This window comes from Myxine glutinosa, chromosome 7 (assembly GCF_964187855.1).
Source record: "Myxine glutinosa chromosome 7, kmMyxGlut1.1, whole genome shotgun sequence".
In the NCBI taxonomy this organism is placed as follows: Eukaryota; Metazoa; Chordata; class Myxini; order Myxiniformes; family Myxinidae; genus Myxine; species Myxine glutinosa.
Genome location: NC_136267.1, coordinates 100,343,819 through 100,355,793, shown reverse-complemented (window position 1 = coordinate 100,355,793; position 11,975 = coordinate 100,343,819). Strand labels below are relative to the sequence as shown.

Below are 11,975 nucleotides of genomic sequence, written 5' to 3'. Positions count from 1 at the left end.
TGCAGGTACTAAAAAGCTCCTCTTCAATATAGAAACGTTTTTATTTTGGTTTAAAAGTAATTAATGTGTGACATTTTGCCACTGTTTATGGCTTTCTTCTGTGTGTATCCACTCACCTTACTGGCGTCTATGTTGATGACATTTTCACACGAAGCTGGAGCAGACACACAGAGATCTCTGAAACAGAAATAACCGCCAGGTAAGCAAGTTGTGGAAATCAATTATAATGTTGCTTGGCTCGTGACTTAGTTTTCTACTTTACACAGGCAAACACTGTCATTTGTTGTTTCTCTTCAGGCATGAAAATATAACAGATCGCCCTGTTGTTTCTTGCTCTTGAGAAAGGCTAACCCCCGCTCTAGCAGGGAAAAAGGCCTTAAAATGCATGTTGTGTTGTTGTTGCCCTATTGTTTCTTGCATAATGTCAATCATCTGCCATGTCTTCTCTTTTTAAGTGGAGAAGCCACTTCAATATTTGGCTATGTCCTTCCTTCCATCTGTCTATCCTTCCTTCTAAAAGGAAGAACCTTTCCAACCCACCGTCTTTAATTCTAATGGGTTATAAAGGGTCATTTTAATGGGTTCTAAAGGGTAGTTCTAATGGTTTCTAAAGGGTAATTATCATGGGTTCTAAAGGGTAATTATAATGGGTTCTAAAGGGTAATTATAATGGGTTCTAAAGGGTAATTATAATGGGTTCTAAAGGGTAATTATAATGGGTTCTAAAGGGTAATTATAATGGGTTCTAAAGGGTAATTACAATGGGTTCTAAAGGGTAATTACCATGGGTTCTAAAGGGTAATTATCATGGGTTCTAAAGGGTAATTATCATGGGTTCTAAAGGGTAATTATCATGGGTTCTAAAGGGTAGTTATCATGGGTTCTAAAGGGTAATTATCATGGGTTCTAAACTTAAAGGGTAATTATAATGGGTTCTAAAGGGTAATTATAATGGGTTCTAAAGGGTAATTATAATGGGTTCTAAAGGGTAATTATAATGGGTTCTAAAGGGTAATTATCATGGGTTCTAAAGGGTAATTATAATGGGTTCTAAAGGGTAATTATCATGGGTTCTAAAGGGTAATTATAATGGGTTCTAAAGGGTAATTATAATGGGTTCTAAAGGGTAATTATCATGGATTCTAAATGGTAATTATAATGGGTTCTAAAGGGTAATTATAATGGGTTCTAAAGGGTAATTATAATGGGTTCTAAAGGGTAATTATAATGGGTTCTAAAGGGTAATTATCATGGGTTCTAAAGGGTAATTATAATGGTTTATAAAGGGTAATTATAATGGGTTCTAAAGGGTAATTATAATAGGTTCTAAAGGGTAATTCTAATGGTTTCTAAAGGGTAATTCTAATGGGTTCTAAAGGGTAATTCTCATGGGTTTTAAAGGGTAATTTTAATGGGTTCTGAAGTTGTCAGCATCTGGAAGTCCTGTAACTTGCACACATACTCTCAAACTGCATCACTTCCTTTGGACATGGGTGCAATTTCTTTTTTATACTGCAGTACTTTTCAGTAACATCGTGAAATACATTGCTTGTCCTAATTGCTTTTTAAATTGTTCTGCAAAACTATGTTTATAACAATATTAACATTTCCTTGTATTCTCAATTTTAAAATACATATTGCAAAGGAATGACTTTTTTATGGGCTGAGAATAAGGGGCCTCAGGCCTAATGTTTCATAGTGGGGATGGGTATTGCTATGTTTAAATTTAGTCCACCATTTGTCATTGGGATGCAAGCCTCACCCTTCCTCTGTATCACCAGCAAAGAGGTCGAAGCTGAAACCATCTGAGTTCACTCTGCCACACCCTTGACCTCCTCCCAGGAGGTTTGCCAAAAGATTCAACTCCACTGTAGCCAACGGATCAGGTGCCAGGCAAGACTGATAGGGAATGGAAAGGGAGAAGGCGGCCAAGGGAGAAGACAAATGTTATAAGAGAATGAATAAGGGTTCAGCCTGAACAGAGATACATTTCATTTCTCCACAAGGAAAGGCTTGAGAAATGTTTATTATTCAGCTTGTTACCTCTACCATCGAAGGTGGACCGAGGTTATATTTTCACCCCAGTCTGTCGGTCTGTGAACAGGATATCTCAAAAAGTTGTGGACAGATTCAGACGAAACTTGGTGGACAGGTTGGGTGTGTGACAAGGACGAATTGATGAGATTTTGGTTAAGGTCTGGATCGGGATCCAGCCTATCAGTCGGATACAAAACGTAAGCCGTTCACCATATTGGAGGTATGTGCTCTACCAAGTGCCGGTATAGTTTTATGATGCAGACATTGACGGTTGGCACTTTTTCACGTCTTCTAGTACATTTTGTTGTTGTCTTGTTGCATTTTTGCAGACTGTGTGTGTGGGTGTGTGTTGTACCATACATATATTGTTTACTACAATACAATGCTTTTTACATGGGTGAAACTGCAGATTTCTGGAAAAAAGGAAAGTACCGAGCAAAACAAAATTGATGTCAAAATGTGAATTTTGGAGGTGATCCTTTCCAAATTGTAACTGAAAACTAGGCACAAAGAAAGTGATGTTTTGGGAATCGTTTTTTTATTTCAACTGAACACCCATTGCTGGGAAGATTATTTTCAGTTGGGTAGTACAGCATTTTGTTATCATACATAAATGAATATTGAATATATGCCTTATTTTTTTTTTTGTATACCTCGGATATTTTTGTTTCCCTGGGAATTGCAATAGTTTTGAAGAATCACTCTAAAAATGAGGATTAAATATGTCCTGAGATTCTAAATAATTTTTGAATATGTCTTGAGCGTTGCAATAAAAAAATAGTTCTCACCAATCATTAAAACTGGTCTAATCTTCGCCCCCACCCTTACCCCAGTGCAGCCGAAGTTGAGCCGAACGGATTTATTTAATGTTGTGTTGGTATAGCGCAGGAATGATGGGCCGAATGGCCTCATCTTGCATCGATGTTCCTTGTTGAGATTTATTGGTGTCGTATTGTGTTGACATGGTCACAAACTTCACCGTGACCAACAGATATCATGTTTTATAGCTGTGTGCTGCAGAATCGCATCTTTAGTGCATGCAATGTGAAGATGGCACTTCAATATTTTCCGTGAAGTTCAGAGTATTGGAAGACAAGAAAATCCAATGATATTTCCGTGGCCCGACGGTATTTACCGACGTTCCCTGCATGGCTTAATCTGAACACGGTAACCGCACTTGCAAACTCCCGTACCCTCCTAGCTTCTGCAAAAGTACCTCATTTCAAAAGAAAACTACCGTGCGAGCAATTTGCGTAATCGCAGTATAGGCAGTCCCCGGGTTACGAACGCCCGACTTACTAATGCCCGTACTTACGTACCGACCTCCGTAAAGCCTATTATTTAAAAAAGTTTTTTTTTTGTTTGTTTGTTTGTTTTTAATTTTTTTTTTTGTTTGTTTTGTTTTGAATACAGAATCGAGGCTCGTGAAACAGCTAACATTTATCACACAGAAAAAAAATTACAGACACACAAAGTATATAATAAGGGGAGCGGTAGACAAGAGAAATATGAGAAAAGCTCTGTTTAAGCTACCCTTGATGTTTACTTTAAGAAAATTGACCAGCACCAGGTCCATCCTCTCCAGCACCAGGTCCATCCTCTCCAACACCAGGCCCATCATCTCGGAGAGATATATCAAGGTATGATCGTTTCAAGGTTTGCAAGACGTCAATTGGAACGAGAGTAAGTGTTAACCTTTAATCATTATCTTTTCTTTTCTATCTAAACAGTTTAAGAAATGTTTCTTTCATGTTTTTTATACCTATAGATGTTTTAGGTAAAATATATACTATATACTAAGACAAACATTTGACTAATTGACGCTAGATGTGAACAGTACGCAACTGTTCCGACTTACATACAAATTCGACTTACAGACAGACTTAAAAACGGAACTCGTTCGTAAACCGGGGACTGCCTGTAATGACATGTAAGAATACAGGAGTGTTGGCCGTATCCAGATGAAATGGATTAATAAACGAATCCGCATAAAGGAATAGCACCCTCAATTTCCCATAAATGTGGTATGTTTTTCTAATGACAAAAATGGCGGAAATCTCCATATATAGGTCGTTACAAAAATAGATTTCAGTACACATACGGAAGGCGTGCACATACGGAAGAATTTCACAACAATCCATGTTTTTGTAGATTTTAAAGTAAGGCCCAAAATGGAATATTATTTATTGGGTCCTATTTGTACCAGACTTGGTGGCATAGGGGGTAGAGCATCCACTCTGAGTCTGGGAGGTAGGTGGTTCCATATTGACTCTGGCTGGGTCAAGATTTTTAAAATGATACATGCTGCTTCCTTTTTTTGACTAAGCTTTTTGACAAGCTTTTAAAAGATAAGAGTATGAACAAATCCCAGTGGCAGCGGAGGAGGAATTTTCTCCTCAATTGCCCTGCCAAATGCGGAGAAAAAAAGGCGATGCCATAAAAATGGAGTCACCGGTACCCAGAGTGCCCTGGGAAGTTATGTTACTTCCCCAAAGCTCTGAGGCTGTCTTTAAAGTCAAGTCCGTTGTGTGTGTGTTTTTGTGTTTCAGCTCCTCCATGATCTTTCGACCCTTACAAAAAGTTTGGTAAGTTATGCTTAGCTTCACATCATCGGTAAATTAATCAGACAGATGGTGAATGATAGAGACACTCATGACTGCATCTGTGGTTTCTCAGATCAATCTGAGAGTAGCAGTCCTTTTGGTAGCTGGAGATGAATTGTGAGGGGCAGGGTTATCTGATGTCCTGTTACCCTGTTCCGTTCTCTGATGAGATTTTTGTTCGTCTTTTTTTTTTTTTTTTTGGCAAGACAGTTCAAGACCATGACTGAGTCACACACCGGCAATCACATCTACCAAAGATTCCTTTGTGCTGTAAGGAAGCTGATGTTGCACAAACGTCTCCATATTTGGTGCCATCTGGCACCTGCCCATGATAGATCTTACACAGAGCACAACACCACTCACTATTCACAACTATCCAGAGGTCCTGCCGGTGATGAACTTTGTCGATCGGATCAATGAATGGCAAACAGCAGTGATCAACTTTTTATTATTATTTCGTATGCAGCCTGTGGCTGCTGGTTGCATCATTGCTGGAAGTGTGGCTGCACTGCTGATGCAGTGCCCCCTGTTACCAGTAAGGTGGTACTCATTTCCTGACCTCTGAAGGATGACAGGCTGAGTGAACCATCCTGGTGTTATTTAATGGCATGACAGGGGTTCCAACTCCAGACCCTAACATCTTAAGCCAGCTACCTTAACCGTTAAGCCAACACCAGCCTTGGTGAACAACTAATGAGGTCGTATAGTTGGTAGCTGTTGATTGAGACTAGGCAGTTCGTCAATGAGCTAACGTCAATGAGCACAAAGCAACATTGAAGACATCCACGTCCGTTGACTTCTTGATTTGGTTAAGTTAATTTGTTTGTGTGCTGTTAATTGAAGAATGGCAAAGCTGGGACATCATATGTCCTCATTTCCGACAGTATGCGAACCATTACCCCCGCTTTGTTTTCTCGGCTAGTGCATGGCCAACATGGCACGATTCCCTGGTTTTGTGGTTAATGTCAAACGAGCTAAAAGTACTGCATGTGTTGTGTGGACTGGTGCGATTGGCTACCCAAATTACAAGGGGGCTACCATAACCAACGCAAGCCCATCCAACCAAGGGTAGAGGTAATAATGGCAGCGGGATCTGCTGACCTGAGCATTGGTGCTGTTCCTCTTGCCTTGTTTTCGAGTGTCCAAATTCTGTGCTGCACTGTACCTGCCAACAGGTACAAAATGCTAACCATTATGATTTGAAAAAAATTAAGCACTTAAATACAGAAAACTTTTATTCGGTAGGGTTTTTTTAGCTTTTGAGTTTTTTTTCAGAGGGTGTAATGAATACTTCAAAAAAATGGATAAATAGATCTAAAACGATAGGATTCTTAAAAATAAAAAAAACAAAACCTTTTCTGATGTGGACAGCAATTGTTTGGTTAACCTATCGGTTACAAGAAAGAAAACCCTTAAATTTATATTCAAGTGGTACAATTTAAAAATTGCCTACTAAGATAACTTTGTGTGTGTGTGTGTGTGTGTGTGTGTGTGTGTGTGTGTGTGTGTGTGTTGGGGGGAGGGCGGGAGGAGGGGGTGAGTGTGCAGAAGCCAACATACAAAAGCAACTCATTCAGCAGACTGTACACTGTCAAAACATTTGAGGGTGCTTACATATTGGTTCCTAGGCGAGTGACACGATCTCCATAAGGATCCAAGGAACCATCTCTGACAGGAGGCTCATATCTTCCCTCCACTAGAAATGTCTTTGTTTTTATAACAGCGCCCACATTATTGTGGATCCTGCAATACACATCACATACCTAATGCATATACAGGAATGATTAAGTTTGAAATAATAAAGAAAAAGGATAATAGTAAAGGGATGACAGATTATAAGAGAGGGGGTTGTCCCCCATCCATTCATATAACTGAGGACTATTGATACGATTGTTTTGGTTTTCATGTGTTTGTTGTTGAGCAGACAGAATTAAACAAACTAGGGCATTGCCCGTACTATATCTATATCTAAAATTATATCCCCCCCCTCTATTTACATGAAATGGTTTGGTCCAAAGCGAACGGCTTGCGAGTACGGTGACAATCCCCCCCCCCCCTCTATTTACATGCAATGGTTTGGTCCAAAGCGAACGGCTTCCGGAGTTTGGTAAAGAAATCGCCATCGCGTGCACAAACGCGCAGGAAAGCGAATGAATCGCAAATTCGGTTTTATTAGTTTTAAAACATAGTTTAACGCCAACATAGTTTGCAAACGTGAAATAAATGAATACGCTCTCAAATGTGCCATCCGAGGCAGAGTGTGTCCTCCACGTTCGGCACACGCGATCGTTCGCTGCTCTCTGATTGGTTGAATCGTTTTTTGGACATAGCTCGGTAAGTAATTGTCCGATTAATATGAAACCTTGAAAAGGCACATCCTCGGGTCCCCAGCAATATACCTGGCAAGTTAAAAGTATATCGGACCCGTGGTTGTCGAGAAACAGCGGTCACAGACAAACAGACGTACAAACGTACAGACGTACAGAGATTACTGGAATTATAGATAGATATATCAGTTAGACGGAAAACTTGCAATTAATTGGTTGTGGAGCTTCCTTTTTACGGCCTCGTTTCCTTCACCACCGAAGGTGGACAGGTTATGTTTTCACCCTCTATGTGTTTGTCTGTAATCAGGATATCACAAAAAGTTGTGGATGGATTCGGACAAAATTTGGTGGGCAGGCTGTGTGTGTGACGAGGACTAATTGATTCAATTTTGCTGAAGATCTGGATCCAGTTATGATTATTTTTTGTAATTCTTCACCATTGAGATATAGGGCCAAAAAGTATATGCAACAGGATATCTCAAAAGGTTGGAGATAGATTGGGACGAAACTCGTTGAACAGGTTGTGAGTGTGACGAGGACGAATTGTGATTCCATTTGGTGAAGATCCGGATCCGAGGTTATTTTTAATGATTCTTCACCATTGAGAGATGGGGCTAAAAACGATATAACACACTTTTTCACAAAGTTATGGACGAGTTATGACTGAACTTGGTGGATGAGTTGGTTAAGTGACAAGAACAAGCAGATTAGATCTTGGTTCAGGTCCGGATCCAGACCCGGCCTATCAGTGGGATACAATACGTAAACTGTTCAGCCTGGCGGAGGTATGCGCTCTCTACCGAGTGCACCATTCTAGTTATCCTAGTTTCGTTATCTTAAAGTGGTCATGATTGGACAGTTTTCCGGTGCTTCGATAGTTAAAATCTGTTTCACAAACCAGGAAATATGCTTTACCACCATTGTAGAACTTCCATACATGCTTCTCCACAAAAATGCCCATCTGTGGCTGCATCCAACCATTTCAAGTTCCACTGTTGTATTTTTTATGCCTTTATCTTTTATGTCTGTATTAAGGGATCACCAGTATCCTTTATGTCTGTTGCCAATCGAAGATTGGTGTGGCTGCTTGGAACTATTTACATCCAGGTATACTCGTTACATCCAGGTATACTTTCGCTGAGAAAGACCTTCGACCCAAAATGGTTTGTACCAGATTTAAATGAATATCGGTATTGACTCATGCATTGATAAAACATGGAAATGTGCAAATGCAGAAATCCACTTGTACCTGTATTTGATACTTTGTCTCATCACTGGTATGATAGAAACTTTGTTAGACTTTAATGACTTCATAAAGTTTACAATGTATATGCAGATTGCTCACTCAGTAGCAATGCCAACTCAACAAGTAACCTTAGCTCTCTGACATATATATGGTCTACTATCTGTTCACCCACTCTATTGGTAGATGGAGATTTAAAAAAGGAACTTCAAGTGGAGTCCATCTTATTTGTTGAAAGCAAAGATTGTATTGTATGTAGGTGATATTTTTTATATTTTGAATTTTTTTTTTTTTTTTGTGTGTATACAAGTTCGAGGCTCGTGAAAGAGCGAACATAAATCACACAGGAAGATAAACCGACACATAAAACATATAACATCGGGAGCGGTAGACAAGAGGACACAAACACAACATTTGAGAGCAGGGACCGAGAGACATGGAGACATCGAGAGATCTGTGGGAGGGAGAGGGCTTTGAGGGGGGGCATGGGAAGGGGGGGGGGTGGGAGAGGTATAAAACATATGGACACTGCCAGGGCTTCCAGGAAAGAAGTTGGAATTTCAAAAAGGTGGATCTGGGGTGAATTAGCGGGGGTAGAAAAGATCAAGGTTTTGGATGGGGGAAGATAAGAGATGGTGGTGAACAGCTGTTTTAAAGACCTGGAGGGAGGAGTGGGATTGAAGGGAGTGTGGGAGTTTGTTCCAGAGGCGGGAGAAAAGGGGGATGAAAGAGTGAAGGTGAGCAGAGAGCCGAGATTTCGGCAGTTTAACCATCAGAGGGTTGCTGGTAGATCTTGTGCGACCTGTCGGAATATTTGGGGGACAGAGCACAGAGAGAGCTGGGGGAGCAAGGCCGGAGAAGAGTCGGTAGAAGACAGAAAGACCACCTACCTGCCTGCGGTGAGTGAGTGAAAGGCCCTCAGAGATAGCTTCATCGCGGGAGATTCCAATAATTCTGAAAGCTTTGGTTTCAACAGCGTGAAGACGAGCTAGGTGTGAGGCAGGAGCACCAGCCCAGAGGGGAGAGCAGTATTCCATTGAGCTGCAGATGAAAGCCTTGTATGTGGTGAGGAGCTCAGGTGTGCCGAGGAAGGACTTTGCACGACGGAGGATGCCCAGTCGGCGACTGGCTTTGGAGGCCAGCTTGGAAATGTGGTTTTCCCAAGAAAGATCATGGCAGATAGTGAGACCCAAAAGCTTGAGCGACAGAACTTCTTGGAGAGGATTGTTGAGAAAGTAGATGGGAGGGTTGTCCAGTCGATCTTTTCGGAGAGACATAGTAAGAGTGTGAGATTTGTCAGGATTGAAAGACATGTTCCACTTGTTTGCCCAGTCTGTGATCGACGGGTTGTCCAGTCGATCTTTTCGGAGAGACATAGTAAGAGTGTGAGATTTGTCAGGATTGAAAGACATGTTCCACTTGTTTGCCCAGTCTGTGATTTTGTCCAAGTCTTCAGAGAGTGAGGACGCTGCAGACTGCCGATCTGAGGGAAGAGGAATGGAGCGGCAGAGAGTGGAGTCATCAGCAAAGAGATAGAGAGGATTTTCCAGAGTGTCGGAGAGATCATTGATAAAGACCAGAAAAAGCACAGGGCCCAGAACACTGCCTTGGGGAACTCCAGCCTGAACAGGAAGGGGAGATGAGAGAAATCCATTCAGGGCCACACGTTGACTACGTTGACTATTTCAGAGATGTATGAGTAGATTTAGCGTTGGCAGTTCTACGACGTACTTTTTTATGTTGAAGGCGCCAGTCACGGACTATATAGTCCGCATCGAAGCCAGGCCTCAAATAAAAAACTGCATAAAGATAAATAAAAAGAGAGCATGTAAAGGTGAGGAGTGAATGAATGAATGATCGTTTTTAAGGCAATTTTCCCCGCTAGAGTGGGGGTTAGCCTTGCGGGCCCCATGATAATCATGGTTCCCTGTTTGAGGCAATGTTTTTATGGCCGGATGCCCTTCCTGGCGCCAACCCTTGGTCGCCTCTTACGATGTGCAGGGATACGGTGCACCTATTCTAAATCAGGGTACACACCGGGATCATTCATCCCAGCAAGCTGGTACTCAATGACAGCAATTGCTAAAGGTGAGGAGTGAAAACGAGTAAGAATCCCTGTCATAATCACTCAGAGGTGGAGTCTAGTTTGATATTAAATGAGATTAAGAAAGGACTACATAGAGAATAGAAGGTTCATATACTGATGTTAAGGTGCTCGATAACTCCAATGCAGGACAAGTAAAAACTAGAGACTTCATAGAACACGATACCCCCGCACAGCGTTCAAGCTTATACTTCACTCAATCAAATAATGATTTTATAGATCTTCTTCTTTAAAAATCTGGAAGTTTAGCCTTACTTTCGCAGTCTTATACATCACACTATATAATTTGTCCAAGTACTACAAAGCTGGGGGTTCTTGGAAGTATTAAGAAGGCAATTTGGGTTCTACACCCACAGCATTTAACCCCTGACTATCTCTTCTCCTTCTCCCTCCTTTTGCTTTAAATATTTCCCTATTGATTCTTGTCTTTTTGCAATTGTTGTTTTCATGTATTGTTATGCATTATGTTTGCCACTCTGTCAAAGCGCCTTTGGGCTTCTGGAAAAGCGCTATACAAAATAAATGAATTATTCTTATTATTATTACATTAAATTAAAGAGGTTTAAAGGCATATCAATAAATAACTTCCGGGTTTGATCACCATTTTACGCAGTGTCTATTATATCAGCCTATCTATCACGTTACATTACTTCTTCGTGCCTGTTGTTTGTGTCCTTTATGACATCCTTAAAAAGCAGCAAGTTTCCTGTTCGGAATGATTTTCAATTTTGTTTGACTGCTAGGCAGCCAGACAGAGTAAATATATTATCTCACTCCTCTCTGCACATGTGCGATCGGGAAGAATTCAGAGCCGAAGTGCAATAAAACGGCAAACTTGTCTTCCTATTCATACTCCGATTTGTGTTGAAAATATGACATTCGATTTAAATAAGTTGTTCCGCAATCATAAACTGACATGATGGATGGACGTGAACCAATTGCTTAACCCCACTTTTCGCTTCGCACGCATGGGGTAACTATCTTGATTTAGTATGAAGGTTGAGGTGAAGTGATAGCAATACCTTCAAGGACTGGTTTGAAGAGTTGAACTGGATGGATACAGAAAGATGATTATAGACGGACAAAAAAAATAGCACCATCATCCTCCCTTAAACCACGTGTAACCAAAGCAGAGAATCTATGGAAATAAAGGACATGCTTCAAGGCTAAGGCAAAGGTGGTACACAGGTAAATACACAGTAATTGTGTTCTCCAGAAAACACATGAGATATGTGGTCATAAAATTGCTGGATGAAAAACTCAAAAGTTCTCCTTTTTGACAAATCAAACCTTTGTGAACATTTAAATTGGGTTCAAAGTAATAGAAATCTAGCGACCAAACTAAAATGAGGAAGTTGGCACACCGACTGAAGTGTGATCTGTCTGCTCATTTTTATTTTGTCTCTCTGTAGAAGTTTTGTCCAAGTTTCCTTCTGCCGAGTCCCAAAGTGTTTGCCCACCTTCATTTAACATTTAATTGCATTTTTCTTGAATTAATTTCCACAAGGTGCATTGGGATCGTATTTCTATACCTGATTGTGCCAGGTGGTTCGGTTCCACAAGGAAGAGGGCCTGAAACTGGCAGGATAAATCTCCCATTAGAACTTTGCACCTTCTCTTTCAGGAATAAAGACACCTGCGGAAGAGGAAGAGAAGTCACT

General features: G+C 40.8%; 1 protein-coding gene across 3 annotated transcripts in view; it reads right to left on the bottom strand.

The window, feature by feature from the left end:
- OSCP1 (organic solute carrier partner 1) overlaps window positions 1–11,975 on the bottom strand; it is a 65,472-nt gene that overhangs the window by 2,250 nt on the left and 51,247 nt on the right. For all 3 annotated transcript variants that reach the window (XM_078782045.1, XM_078782043.1, XM_068123167.2), the window contains exons 6-10: window positions 11,847–11,950; window positions 6,255–6,383; window positions 5,742–5,805; window positions 1,763–1,899; window positions 117–177 (exon numbers count right to left, since the gene is read on the bottom strand). In XM_078782045.1, the coding sequence (XP_078638171.1) occupies window positions 117–177; window positions 1,763–1,899; window positions 5,742–5,805; window positions 6,255–6,383; window positions 11,847–11,950 (495 nt within the window). The remainder of the gene's footprint in view (window positions 1–116; window positions 178–1,762; window positions 1,900–5,741; window positions 5,806–6,254; window positions 6,384–11,846; window positions 11,951–11,975) is intronic.